The following is a 15,457-nucleotide window of genomic DNA, read 5'->3' on the forward strand; positions in this document are numbered from 1 at the left end:
TTTAAAGGCTGGTATCATTTCAATAGCCTTTAAAGAGTTTCCACTGACAGGATTGCCATCACCTTGTTCTGGGCACTTGAGAGAGAAATCTAGGCCAAGTGAAGAGTGATGACCCCAAAGGCTTTGGAGGAATAAAAGGAGAAATTTGTCTAAATCTTGAATCTCTGACCTTTCCGCTATCTTTGAAGGTCTTGTTCTGGGCTTGTGACATGGTTTAATCTCCCAAAGTACAATTTGTAGAAATAACGGCTGTGATGAATGTTTTATAACCAGATGTTTATCTATTATGTTGCTCAGTATCTATTGACATTAAATTGCTTGTGACATTTTTAAAGTTCAGTTCTAAGCAAATGTCTGTCTCTCCTAACAAGCTGGTATGCTTGCTTTTATCAGATGACAAAGATTACATACTGTTTTGCTTTTTGCCTTGGTTATTTGTTGGTTAGAACTAAATACAAGGTCCAGTCATTACAATACTTTTCATCTACTTGGGAAATATACTTTTTTCCCCTTAACACTTGTTTTTTGAAAATGTAAATGATTATCTTTAATGTTATTATATAAGCATTTATTTTGTTGTAAATTCCTTCAAACAAATTTTAGACCTAGCTAAAATATAACCCAAATATTATAAATAAAATTAATCAGATCTTATTTGTGAGAAGAGTATTGTTTTCTATGTAAAGGACCTACAGAAGTAATACATATGTGATTATAAATAGAACTTTAGTAAGTATTTTTGTTAATAGTAGAGGTTTTTGTAAATAAGTATTATGGGGCAAGGTTATGATATTCAGTTCTGGAGTCAGGCAAACCTGAGTTCCAATTCCAGCTCCATCACAAGATGGATGGCCCTGGGCATGTTACCTAACCTGAGTCTCAGTTTCATAGCCTGTAAAATGGGTACAAGAGCTGCACACATCTCACACAATTGTCATGAGAATTAAATGAAATAATACACACAATGTGCATGTTGGTAAATGATAAGTAGTCTCTCTCTCAATACATATATGGTAAATACATATTACATGTATAGTAATATTATAAATACATCTATCCATCTATTATAGTATGCTTATTTTTAATTTTACAGCAGTGTCTCTATCAGAATATAGTGAAGTGAAAGTGTTAGTCGCTCACTTGTGTCTAGTTCTTTGTGACTCCATGGACTGTAGCCTGCCAGGCTCCTCTGTCCATGGAATTCTCCAGGCAAGAATACTGGGGTGGGTAGCCATTCCCTTCAGATCTTCCTACCCAGGGATCAAACCCAGGTCTCCTGCATTGCAGGCAAATTCTTTACTGCCTGAGCCACCAGGGAAGCCCTTCAAAAATATAAGACAAATATAAGAAAAGTGGCTATTTGCTCAGCTTTTAATGTGAGGCCCTAAAAACCTGTCCGAATGTTGCTGTTTTCTAAGTCTATCCTCTCATTTTTTTTTTCTCCAGTATTTTTGAGTGATTCTCCATGAAGCAAATGGAGCCTAACTTAACATTTGAGAACTCTGTGACCAAATAAAGTTTGGCTAAGAGGACTATCAAGAACAACATGCAGAAATTTAAATATTTACCCACAATTTAAATTTTCCAATAATTTAAACCGTGGGTGCTTTTCATTCTGTGTAATTCTACTATTTTTCCATATGGCTCTCCTTTATTCAGGCTTGGCAGCACTATTCAGCCAGTGTTACTATATTGATTTTTTTTCTTTTGGAGAGTCTGGTGAGTTTGAGGGAAGGATGGATGGCAAAGAAATTTCATGACACAATTTTGGTTTTATACATTTTACACCTAATTCTTCTAACTTTTCTCTCTGTGTTCTTTCCAACTCTAAAATTTAGACTTTAGATTTAATTTTTTTTTTTCTTTAAGAGGTACTGACTGCCATTAAAACTTAAAGCATTATGCCGATAGATTAAAATCACTGAAGTTGGGAAAAAAAGGCCACCACCACAGCAAGAAGCCCCAGGATTTTCAATAGGAAGGGAAGTGGGAAAGTTGATGAGGTTTTGATAGCCCGTGTCTTTAAAGGCTTCAGTATCCTTCGTTTCTGGGTGAAGATGGCATTCCTGGCTCCATTCCACTGCCCAGGCCCAACCAGGCGATACTGATAGGAGTTGCATGGCCCAAAATAGAGTTTCACGGCCAGTTTAGGATCTTTTAGCAAGAGAGAAAGGATTTTTGGCTTCACACCTATCTCTACAGCGAGCTCGTCCAAGTATTCGATGTAATTGGTCTGCAGTATCTGGCTATTGCTCTCTCCAAACCTTAATGTAGAAAAAAGGACAGAGTCACAAAATATTCTAAGTTATATAAGAACATTAGATATTCAATAGCTGCTGAAAGAATGGAGAGAGGAATGAATGAATAAATGAGTTTTGAATGACTCTGGTGGCAAGTGTTAGTTTATTTCATCAGGAGACTCACATCTCAGATTGAGAGTAGGATACAAAATAAGTATGAATTCGTGGAAGTTCTAGGAATGTGATGGGGTTTATAACCATTATTATTATTTGGTATTTAGCAAGCAGCTACAAATCTTCTGGCAAGTAAAACTAGTCAGGATTGTTGCAAAGATTCACCAGATTACAGATGAAAGTGTAGCTCAGTGTCTTGCACAGAAGAGATGCTTAATATTTTCTTGTTAAATTATTAAAGTATCTGACACTCTGGTTGGCATAGATGAATTAGAACTTGAAAATGAGATAATCCCTACATATGATATAAGGCCCCCGAGTAAATCTTCCAATGTACTTAATCACCTATGGCATTTTGTGGATTCCTTATGGAATGGATTCTTAATGGATCCTTAAGATCACTTAGGGATTCTACTGTGTCACAAAGTATAAATCCTTGACTTTCATTCCATACCAACTCCTTTCTAATTTGCTTTGATGGGAGTTCCCCCAGCTAACTTTCCAGAGATACTCAGGCTACTGTCACCACCATTGCCCCATCCCATTTCCTCTTTACCAGAGAGTGTGAGAAGATATAGAATCTAACACAGGCATCATACAAAACAAATGAAAATATGTCAAGGAAAAATGTTCTCGTTTGGTGAAATGACTATTTTTAAGAAGTTGGATCTTAAACTAGCATATATAAAAATCACCTTGGAAGAACACAAAATTACGAATTTCCAGTCTCATCCAGATTTTGATTAAGTTGGTCTGGGTTATGTCCCAGGAATCTGCATTTTTAAGAAGCAGCTAGGTGATTGTTGTAAACAGTTCAATACTGTTCTATGTAAAAAATTAAGAAAAATCCTTACATGTCAATTCTTTTTTTATTCCTCTTGATAATGTCTTCCATCATAGTTGCCTCTGAGGGCAAGGTACATAAGCCTAGAAAATAAAAGGTTGGTTGAGCAGTTGGTTTGAAACAGTATCATTGCTTTATCTAGCAATTGATTTTTACATGTAAATTTTGGCCACTGACCCATGTTTAATCAGTCAGGGAGGCTGTGCTGTTGAACTCCAGCCTGTGCCACTCACATTGAGTTCTGTGTGATGTTGCCCAGGATTCACTAGACTACACCATGGACTCTGAGGTGGGGTGGTGGCAGTTAAGAGAGGAAGCTGGAGAGGGAAAGTGAGCCTAAGAAACCAGGGAGCTGTGCCAGGTGGCTTGAGCTCCATTCTGAAGGTGGTGGGAAGCCGTGGGAAGTGACCTGATCAGGTTTGCCTTTTGGAAAGATTCTCCTAGGTGTTGAATTTTGGAAAATGGGTTCCAGGGAGGTGAGTTTAAAGGCAGCAAGACCAGTTAAGAGGCTGTGAAGTAAACCTGGTGAGGGAGAGAGTAGCACAAGCTAGGGTAGGGCAGTGGGGATGGAGAAAGATTGATGTGAGTTATCATTGTGTGCTTGGGAGCCCATCTGTGTCACAAGTGTCCCTGGAGCTTCAGACACACTGAAAAATGGTCAGTTTCTCTGGCAGGCCACAGTCCATGGGGTTGCATAGAATCGGACATGACTGAGCAACTAACACTTTCACTTTTTTTGGCTCCCTGGGGGCTCAGATAGTAAAGAATCTGCCTGCGGTGCGGGAGACCCAGGTTTGATCCATGGGTCAGGAAGATCCCTTGGAGAAGGGAATGGCTCCCCACTCCAGTACTGCCTGGAGAATTCTATGGACAGAGGAATCTGGTGGGCTACAGTCCATGGGGTTGCAAAGAGTCAGACATGACTGAAGAACCAATACTCCCTGGATATGGCTAGTCATCAGACTTCTCAGAATCAGAGTCCAAAATTGAGCTTATCACTGAAGTCCTCCTGCTCAGGCTTGCATACTTTTCCACACGCCTCCCCTCATCCCAGCACCACTCTCAATCCAGTTTCCACTACCTGAGATCTGCAAGTCACCTGTGATTCTGCTCTTTTCCTCTAATTTTTCTTCTTGGAGCCAATCATTATGTCCTGCTGGTTTTATCCTTAACTATTTCTCTTCTCCACCTTGTCTCTTTGCCTGGCTGAGGGTGTATCACGTTTTAGTATAGACCATTACATAGCCTTCTCACTGGTCTCATTCTATTCCTTTCGACTTTCAAATCTATCTTTCACACTAATGCTGAAATAATCTACCAAAAATGTAAATCTGATAATGTCTGGTCTTTGCTTAGAACCTTTCATTGGGTCCTCTGGCAGAAGAGCTTTCTTAAGTGGAGACCCTAGGTCCTCAGGCCAGACTTAATCAGGGTTCCTAAGGGTCCTCTGGATGGTTTTGGGTCTACCAGCTAAATTTGGGAAGGGGGTTCAGGTGGCTCAGCAGCAAAGAATTTGCCTGCAATGCAGGAGACGCAGGTTCGATCCCTGGATTGGGAAGATCTTTTGGAGAAGAAAATGGCAACCCACTCCAGTATTCTTGCCTGGGAAATCCCATGGACATAGAAGCCTGGCAGGGTACAGTCTATAGAGTCGCAAAAGAGTTGAACATGACTTAGAGGCTAAACAACAACAAGAAATTAGGAAAGAGCTGATCTATATTTTATATTCAAGCTTGTTGCTGTGCTGCTGCTGCTAAGTCATTTCAGTATTGTCCGACTCTGTGCGACCCCATAGACTGCAGCCCACCAGGCTCCCCTGTCCCTGGGAGGAGTGGGGGAGAACACTGGAGTAGGTTGCCATTTCCTTCTCCAATGCATGAAAGTGAAAAGTGAAAGTGAAGTTGCTCAGTTGTGTCCGACTCTTCGCAACCCCATGGACTGGAGCCTACCAGGCTCCTCTGTCCATGGGATATTCCAGGCGAGAGTACTGGAGTAGGGTGCCATTGCCTTCTCCAAAGCTTGTTAGTGTGCCTTAAAAGCTTCCTCTGTTTTGGTCCCTTTATCTCTAAGAAGAATCCTTCACCCCTCTCTGCCTCACACCCCATGTTCTAGGAATATCAGATAGCATGTAACTCTCCATCTATATCACACCTCTGTGCTCTCACTTAAGGGTTCCTTTTTCTTCACCTGGGAAATCCAGCTATCTAGGAGTCTTCCTTGACCACATGCCTTTCCTCAGCCCCACTCTGCTGTTGCTCAGCACCCTTTCTCTTCTTTCCAAACACTCCATGCATTCCTCTGACAAAGCATTTGTCTTACTATCTTGAAATGATCCGTTTAAATTTGTCTCTGTGCCACCAAGTTCCAGCACAGGGCTGAATATTCAATAAATTTTTGTTTAGCTGAATTGAACCCTGGGCTCAGGGAGATAGTAACAGTCTTCTGAGAAGTGCAAAGTGCTACATAATGCTCAGAGAGAAATATTTCAATAATTTTATAGCTTTGTAGGGATCTGTGAGGTTGAGATGCTTAGATATTAAGAGTTAATTTGAAGTTAAGTATGGAGTAGGCCCTAGGTCTCTTGATTTGCACATATCCCAAGGAATTTATAAATATTTTATAGGTAAAACTTGGAGTCATAGATGTCTTCCTTCTTCACTGTTCTCTCATTAGTCCAACAAAAAGTAATATGTACTTAACACTATGCCAATTGAAATTCTCTGAATTTTCTAATATTTTGAAGGAATGATTATGGATATTTATTCTTGTATCCTAGTATTGGTTATTTTTTGAATTCTCTGCTAATTTTTTAGGATGCCAGTTTTGTGAGAGCAGCCAAGTTTGGAAACCTTCTTTTTGGCAACCTCCTTTTGTAAACTTGTTTTTGAGCAAAGTCTACCAATTATGAAACCCTCAGCCACTCACCTGCCTGCTAACTCACTCACTTACCTTTGAAAACTCTGGTTACCCAACGAGCTTGAAGTTCAACAGTTGGGAAAATGGAACCTAGGGGCTGGATGAGACCAATGCATGCAAGAGTTGACTTCTCCAGTTGAGGAGGGAACATGAATTTGTATAGCAAGACCATATTATTCTCTACTTTAACAAGATCTTCAAGGAAGGGAAAAGAGACAGTATATCCTGTTGCAAAGACAATGATGTCAATGTTCTCTTCCACTGTTCCATCTTCAAAGATGGCAGATGTTTCTGTGAGCTCTTTCACTCTTGATTTCACCTTGATGGCTCCATAGAGTATACGACTTGGAAGATCATCATTTATGACAGGCTCTTTAACAAGGTATCTGAAACACACAGAAGAAAACACTCAGAAAGGAGTATTTAATGAGGAGTTTTGAACTCTGTTAATATTTTATGGGGTTGGATCTGAGAAAAAAGTGGTTTCTCAAATATTTGTAAAACTTTCTAACTTGACTTTCTAACTTGGCCTACCCCAAGCTTTACTCTCAGACTTTATTCTCATGTCACATGAGACTTTATTCACATGTCACATATCTCTTCCTTCAACAAATAAGGAAAACATGCATGTAGATGCTGTGGGCAAAATACATTGCAAAAAAAGAGACATCCTAAGGATTTAGACAAAATGCCAACGCCTGTGATCAGTTCCTGAGTTCTCCAGTTGTCATTACCCTGCTGATATTTCCACTGTTGCTTTATGTTATCTACCTTTAATTATCTTGCTGCTTCATTTAATCTCTATCTGATCATAAGTAAGGAAGAAAAAATTTGTTAAATTCCCATCAGTTTTGAAACTAATTAAGAGAATAGTGTGAAAATTAATGCATAGAATTAAGTTTGGGGATATCTCTTCATCTCAAATATCCATGGAGAGCATGATAGCATGAGTAGTGGAGCAAAGTCTGGTTGTATGTCTAGAATTTCCTTTTCTTTTTTAGATTTGAGAACCACTTAAAAAAAAAAGGCTGCATGGCATATGTATCAGATCTCAGAATACAGCAGCCACATTGCATTTGTGGAAAGACTGCAAAGCTCACCTGTTCTTTTTTTTTTTTTGGCGGAGGAGGGGGAAAGGAGCCTGTTATACTTTGCTAACTCTACACCATAAGAGTTCTTCCCATGGGTAGCTTTTGAGAACATATTTATTGCCTGTTAATCTCCAAGTTATACATCAGTGATCTTAGGAACATAAGCAAACAATATGGGTGTTTATTTTTCTTTATCTGATAACAGGCTCCTGTAGAATTTGGATCAATTTTCCCACCCCACCCTCTGAAAGGAAGGGCACAATCTCTTAACAGCCTTTTCCAGTGTTGGCTAGCTCTGGGTATTAGGAAGTCCTTCCCCAATCCTAGTTCTACTCTCTGGAGCAACTCATATTTATACTTCATCTTCTCAAATATTAACTTTTTAAAAGACATACAGGATGAATCTGGGATTCAAAACCTGGGAGCTATATGATACCCATACTGTTAGGTTATGGTTTGAACTACCATGTTAGCCATCTGGCTCTTTTCAAAGAGAAACCCTTCTGACAACCCTGATTATCAATGAGTATACCATAAAAAAGCAAAATAACTCTACTTGTTTTGAGGGACAAGGCCATAATTTTCATGGTTGAACCATTGATTCATCCCTTTTTCCATCATCCATTTTACAACTGTTCGTGGCACGGCATTTTGGAGCATGGTTTTAAACCGGGTGTGGTACACCAAGTCCCAGGGATAGCCATCTTCAAAGATACGACTCATGACCCAGGAACCATGTCTGGTGCTGATAAAGACCTGGTGAGCAAAAAGGAATGCAGTTCACATTAGGGCATCATCTTTTTTGGGGGGAACCCACTGTGTAGATAATATACCACATGTATGGCCCCAGAACTGGCTGAAATGCTTTGTCTTATAGGTGATTGACTTCAAAGTGAAGGATCTTCTAGTTTTCACTGCTCTGGGTCAGCTTTATCGTACAAGTGGGGCCCAGTGGTATTTACACTGATAGAGGAAGACTACCATAGTCTTGAGAACTTCAAGGAGACCCGAGAAAATCTTGGGGCTAAACTAACCATAAAACCCACAAATCTATGTTTGCATTGTGGTTCAATACATCTTCCCTCCTCTCACTTTTCTATCCAACCCAAGTTGTTTTTATTGCAAAGGTATACAATTATAATCCAAGGAAATACATATGATTGCAGCCGAAAAGCCAGATTTTTAACTTTGAATTTATTTTAAAAACTCAGAGTTTAAAAATCTAACCTTTACTATTCATAGATATTACTTTATATGGAAGTTAATATGGGAGGTAATCAGTTATATTAACATATATATATGTACATATATTTATTCTTTTTCAGATTCTTTTCCCATATAGGTTATTAGAGAGTACTGAGTATATTTCCCTGTGCTATACAGTTGTTCCTTGTTGATTATATATTTTACACATGGGCTTTTATTTTATATCTAGTAGTGTGTTTGTGTATATGTCAGATGTATTCTTTACCTTGTATACTCATATTGCCCTAGTTTTCAAGATGTACATTTAAATCTCTTTTCAAGTGTGTATTTTACTGTTACTTCTCCATTGACAAAATACATATTTCATTTGCTTCTTAAAATTTTGCATGTCAGTACTTTTACATGCTAGAACTCTGTGAGTTCTATTGTACAAGGACTTGATAAACATGTTAATACTCTCTTGTAAGGAAGTGATTGGCTTAAGAGTTGAAGACTGTGAATTCTAGATCGAGGACTCTGGATTCAGACTACCTGGGTTTGACTCCAGCCTTACTACTTACAAGCTGTGTTGCCTTGAGTGAGTTACTTCAACCTCTCTGTGTCTCTGTTTCTCTCTCCATAAAATAGGGGTAGTAGCAGTACTTCTTCATAGAATTATTGTACCAATTAAAGGAGATGATACATGTAAAGGACTGAAATTATTGCTTGGCCAATGACAGGTATTGCTAGCTATTATTATTTTGTAAATTTAGGCTGGAGGAGCCTCATATCTGGAGCGAGCCGGAATTTGGAGACAAATTTTTCTGGGTCTCAACTGCTTAACTTGTAAAGTAGCACTTATATAAAATGGTGTTGAATTGTTGGTCTGTGTGTAGTAATATACTTAACATCCTGACTGTTTCTGCTGCTATCCTTTTGTTGGCTTAGCCAATACTTTGGCTAGGCACTAGGTAATATACTTAGATATTTCTGTGAAGTCTCTTTCCATTACTTATCATCTGCCCTTCTTCTTTAGGGCTTCCACGGTGGCTCAGTTGGTAAAGAATCTGCCTGTAATGCAGGAGACTTAGGGTTGATCTCTGGGTTGGGAAGATCCATTGGAGAAGAGAATGGCTATCCACTTCTGTATTCTTGCCTGGAGAATTCCATGGACGGAGGAGCCTGGTAGGCTACAGTCCATGGGCTCGCAAAGAGTTGGACACGACTGAGTGAATAACACACTTAGGATCAATCCATGTTCACACTGGAAGCTTGGCCTATTTTATTCCCTTTCTTTCTCTGTCACCATATCTGCAGCAGGGGAGTCTAATCTGGCTAGCTCCACTAGCTGTATCAGTGTGATATGTCTGAGGATTTAGCATCAGATGCATGCTTCAGGCAAAGGACCAGAGATTTGGGTTTTGGTGGGAAAGTGTATGGATGACTCAGCACCATCACACCAGCATTTTGAGTGGGTGGTTGGACTGTGGTAGAATAAGTCATATAATTATGAACATGAACTTCCTTTAACAGAAGCAGGGCACACTCAGGACTAAGGTGGGTTTAGACTGTAATTTTAAGCTTTGCAGGTGCACCTGGTTCTAACTCTTACTTACACAGCTCCTAGAAAATCTCTGGTAAGCCTTGTCAAAGAAGGATTGAGAGTGCATTACTCTATGTAAGATATTTTATCATAATGATCAATTATGTTATTAATCTAATAAATGTTGGAAAGACACTCATTTATTAATGAGCTGGAAGGCCCATGAATATAGTTAAGGTGCTTACTTAATACTGAATCTAGCGTGATACACAGGCTTTTACATGGCAAAGCCCATATGAGGAAATAGACTCTTGCAATCTAAGATCTTTGGATTAACTGTTCTAAGTCCGAATCACTGATCTGCAAAATGTAGTGGTCTAGTATGGAGCTTCACTTAGTTGACGGCTAGGTCAGCTCCTTTCATCATACTTCTTTCCTCAAGCTTGTCAGTTTTTCCAAACAGCAGGGGGACTGAACTTGACACCTCCCCCACCTGAGCTGGCTCTTCTCCGAGCCTTTATAGTTACTGCCTCTTTACTTGTTTTTCACATGAAGGCCTTAAAACTTTGAAAAATGAAAAGTGGTTTCTTTTCATAAATAAGGTGAGGACCTCCTGTGTCTAGTACAACTCTTTCTGGTGTTAGTGACCTGCTCTGTCCTCAGGGTGGTAACTCTGACAGGTCCCAGCGGAACCCCTTCATTAACCTGCTGGGGAAGCACCATGTATGTTTATCATACGTGGTTTGCTACTGGGCATCTGAGCCCTGGGCCTTCCTTGGTGGCTCAGGGGTATGAATCAGAGCCTGCCAGTGCAGGAGATGCATGTTAGATTCCCAGTCCAGTAATATCCCCTGGATAAGGAAATGGCATCCCACTCCAGTATTCTTGCCTGGGAAATCCCACGGACAGAGGAGCCTGGATGACTATAGTCCATGGGGTCACAGAGTCGAATAAGACTGAGCGACCCAAGAACGCAACGACCTCTGAGTCCTGACAGTGTGAGTCTCAGGATAGGGCACTTTTGGCAGTGGTAGACATGGCCACAGTAAATCCTGAGTAGCCAGAAGATGCCAGGCTAAGGAGGCCCGTGTAAGAGTGATAGAGCCCCTGGAATCCAGACCATGTTGAAAAGGCTTGCTGTGGGGAGAGGAACCTAAGCTATTTTCCCATCTTTGCCTAGGCCTGTCCTTCTAAAAGGGATTTAGTTTCTGCCATTCCCAACCATCTCTGTCAGCATCATCTGCATCTTGTAATGTTTGACGCTGGCAGTTAAGCTGTGTCATTCCTGAACAGGTGCAGAGATAACAGTGGTCGGAAGGCCTCAGGAAGCACCTAAATATTTATGATGTTGTTTGGGAGTCTTACTGTCTATTTAATCTCTCTTTTTTAAAAAATGATCCTTGGGAACTATAGATTGTTTACATTTCAAATAGAATTCAAATATGCATTAAATTTCTAAAAGGCACTCCTCCAAAGATGAGCAGGTCAACTCACAGAAGCCCCTGGGTAGAAACAAGGCCTCCTGTGCTGAATGTTGTCTGATCCAAGCTTAAGTGAGGAGAAGTCCAGAGAAGTAAAATGACTTGCTCTAGGTTACACAGCTGATTAATGGCAAAGCTGGGAGATTGACTGGCTTCCTGATTTCTAGATTTCCTATGATACCACACTGGGCAACCAACCAACTAATCAACCAGTTATTAAGTAATGGAGCCTTGGTTATATGGCTGTGATTTTCTACTATGCCCTTCCCTTTTCCTCTCCTCCCACCCCCCACAGCCAGCAGACAAGGTAATCAGGGAGCATCTTACCTGAGCAGCTTTCTTACACAACTCAACTGCAATATCTGAGGCTGAGTTTCCTATTCCAATCACCAAAATGCGTTTCTTTTCAAATCCCTCTGGGTGCTTGTATTGGCGGCTATGGAAATACTGGCCTTTGAACTTCTCGATACCTTTGGGGTGAAGAAAAGAGAAATCTATGAAATATGTCAGGTTAATTTCAATAAAACTGCACTGTCAGCTTTTCTTTTCTGGGATCAATCATTTGTTTTGTTATTTCCCCTCTTAGGGAAGTTATAATATTAAGGCCAACTGGCAAACTCAAAGTATGAAGCATGTAAGAAATGTTAGGTTAAGCATATGGTGAAGTGAAGTGAAAGTCGCTCATCGTGTCCGACTCTTTGCGACCTCTGGACTATACAGTCCCTGGAATTCTCCAGGCCAGAATACTGGAGTAGGTAGCCATTTCTTTCTCCAAGGGATCTTCCCAACCCAGGGATTGAACCCAGGTCTCTTGCATTATAGGCAGATTCTTTACCATCTGAACCACCAGGGAAGCCCAAGCCTATAGTTCAGCACCAAAACAGTTGATTTCAGAGGTTGCAGCTTAGGTATTTACTTGAGGACAGATGGTTTGGATGAATAGAGCAGAGTCAGGTATTGATTTACAGCCATCCATTATCCTATTTTGGACTCTACAATGATACTTCAATATCACATAGCATATATTCTTTTAAATGTTTCTTAAACATAGTATTAAGTGCTATTATTGTAATTGTGTAATAATTGGAATAACATTCATCTTTCTTATTTTGCAAAAGCAAATAAAAACTAAAATAAACTAAAAACAAGGCACATGTAAGGCAAAGGATAGTTTCCACATTGCACTAAGTCAGCAACTTACTGGATGAGCCTTTTTTTAAAATTAATTTTTTTATTGAAGGATTATAGAATTTTGCTGTTTTCTTTCAAACCTCAACATGAATCAGCCACAAGTATACATATATCCTCTCCCTTTTGAACCTCCCTCCCATTTCCCTCCCATCCCACCCCTCTAGGTTGATACAGAGCCCCTGTTTGAGTTTCCTGAGCCATACAGCAAATTCCCATTGGGTACCTATTTTACATATGGTAATGTAAGTTTCCATGTTACTCTATCTTTACATCTCACCCTCTCCTTCCCTCTCCCCATGTCTATAAATCTATTCTCTATATCTGTTTCTCCATTGCTGCCCTGTAAATGAATTCTTCAGAACCATTTTCTAGTTTCCGTATATGTGCGTTAGAATATGATATTTATCTTTCTTTTTCTGATTCACTTCATTCTTTATAATAGGTTCTAGGTTCACCCACCTCATCAGAACTAATTCAAATGCATTCCTTTTTATGGCTGAGTAACATTCCATTGTGTATATGTACCACAACTTCTTGGTCCATTCATCTGTCAATGGGCATCTAGGTTGCTTCCATGTTCTAGCTATTGTAAATAGTGCTGCAATGAACAATGGGATACATGTGTCTTTTTCAACCCTGGTTTCCTCAGGGTATATGCCTAGGAGTGGGATTGCTGGGTCATATGGTGATTTTCTTCCTAGTTTTTTAAGGGATCTCCATACTGTCTTCCATACTGGCTGTATCAATTTACATTCCCTCCAACAGTGCAGGACCATTCCCTTTTCTCTACACCCTCTCCAGCATTTATTGTTGTAGACTTTTTGATGATGGCCATTCTGACCAGTGTGAGGTGATATCTCATTGTGGTTTTGATTTGCATTTCTCTAATAATGAGCAATGTTGAGCATCTTTTCATGTGTTTGTTAGCCATCTGTAGGTCTTCTTTGGAGAGCCTTTTAAAAAAAATTTGTTTGTTTTTAATTGAAGGATAATTCGGAGAAGGCAATGGCAATCCACTCCAGTACTCTTGCCTGGAGAATCCCAGGGACAGGGGAGCCTGGTGGGCTGCTGTCTATGGGGTCGCACAGAGTTGGACACGACTGAAGCAACTTAGCAGCAGCAGCAGGATAATTGCTTTGCAATATTGTGTTGATTTCTTCCATACATCAGTGTGAATCAGCCATGCATTTGTTCTCTTCCTCTTGAACCTCCCTCCCATTTCCCACCCGATTTCACCCCTCTAGGTTGTCACAGAGCCCCAGTTTGAGCTCCCTGAGTCATACAGTAAATTCCCACTGCCTATCTATTTTGTATATGATAGTGTATATGTTTCCATGTTCCTCTCTCCATTTGTTCCACCCTCTCCTTCCCCCACCTCAACCCATATCAACAAGTCTGTTCTCTATGTCTATGTCTCCATTGCTGCCCTAAAAATAGGTTTATCAGTACCATCTTTCTAGATTCCATGCATATATATTAATATACTATATATTTGTTTTTCTCTTTCTGACTTCACTCTGTATAATAGACTCTAAGTTCATCCACCTCATTAGGACTGACTCAAATGTGTTCACTTTTATGGCTGAGTAATATTCCATTGTATGAATGTGCCACAGCTTCTTTATCCATTCATCTGTCGAGGGACATCTAGAATGCTTGCCATGGACAGGCCTTTTTGAAGATAAACATCAGTGTCTTTTCCCAGGAAAACATGACCTTATTAAAGTCTTTGATGATGGGTTGCTTGAAAGAGCCTTTAGATCATGTGCTCAGTTGCTTCAGTCGCATACGACTCTGCAGCTCCATGGACTGTAGTCTGCCAGGCTCCTCTGTCTATGGAATTTTACAGGTAAGAATACTGGAGTGGTTGCTACTTCCTTCTCCTTTAGATCATATGAGTTCTCAAAGTGTTGGTCCCTTGGCCAGCAGTATTAGCATAACCGGAGAACTTGTGAGAGATGCAAATTCTCAGCCTAGACTTACAGAGCTGGAACTGCTAGGGGTGGAGCCTAGAAAGTTGTGGTTTTAAAAGTCCTCCAGGTGATTCTGTTGGAAAGTTCCATTGCTTTAGATCAGGAAGCCTCAGTCTGGGTTGCATATTGAAATCACTTGAACAAGTAATTGACCTAGGCCTATCCTAGACCAATCGAATCTTTGAAGGTTATTTGAACTTTAAAACCTCCTCAGGTGGTTTGAATAATGTGGGGTTTGGACTGAACCGCCCTATTAAATGTCTTCCTAGGAAGTGTGCTCTCTTAGGGAGGAGCCTAGGAGGGGCCATCTTCCCCTGCACTCCCAGCATCCATCACTATCGTATAGGAGCACTGATGTCCAGAAACTACCCCCAGTAACCCTGGCTGTGGGCATGGCTCTGTGGAAGTCCCCAAAATGAAACAAAGTCACAAGTGTTTGGCAGGATAGAAAAAGGTCAGGGTAAGCTTTTGTTATTGTTCAGCCCCTCAGTCCTGTCCGACTCTGCAACCCCATGGACTGCAGCACGCCAGGCTTCCCTGTCGTAAGGTAAGGTATATGGCTGAAAGGATCTCTCCAACAGAAAACCAACTTGGGTGAAAATTCTCTGAAATTCTGAGTAACATTTAGTCACTTTGGGGGAGGCTGAACTTTGGCTGAACTCTGATAATGAAGACCTGGAGGGCTCAAAAGAAACAAAGATGGTATTTGGAGTCTTTCATCTTTCTGGCTCTATCCTGATTTTAATATTATGCTGAGTTGCAGTAGCTGACCAGTTTTGCTGTAATCCAGCCTGAACATTAAATACTTGGACACCTACT

General features: G+C 40.3%; 1 protein-coding gene across 1 annotated transcript in view; it reads right to left on the reverse strand.

The window, feature by feature from the left end:
* FMO2 (flavin containing dimethylaniline monoxygenase 2) overlaps positions 1–15,457 on the reverse strand; it is a 43,039-nt gene continuing 27,582 nt past the window's right edge. The window contains exons 5-9 of the mRNA XM_040263529.1: positions 11,802–11,944; positions 7,822–8,021; positions 6,208–6,560; positions 3,269–3,341; positions 1–2,264 (exon numbers count right to left, since the gene is read on the reverse strand). Of these exons, the coding sequence (XP_040119463.1) occupies positions 1,919–2,264; positions 3,269–3,341; positions 6,208–6,560; positions 7,822–8,021; positions 11,802–11,944 (1,115 nt within the window). The 3' untranslated portion in view covers positions 1–1,918. The remainder of the gene's footprint in view (positions 2,265–3,268; positions 3,342–6,207; positions 6,561–7,821; positions 8,022–11,801; positions 11,945–15,457) is intronic.

This window comes from Oryx dammah, unplaced genomic scaffold (genome assembly GCF_014754425.2).
Source record: "Oryx dammah isolate SB20612 unplaced genomic scaffold, SCBI_Odam_1.1 HiC_scaffold_21, whole genome shotgun sequence".
NCBI lineage: Eukaryota > Metazoa > Chordata > Mammalia > Artiodactyla > Bovidae > Oryx > Oryx dammah.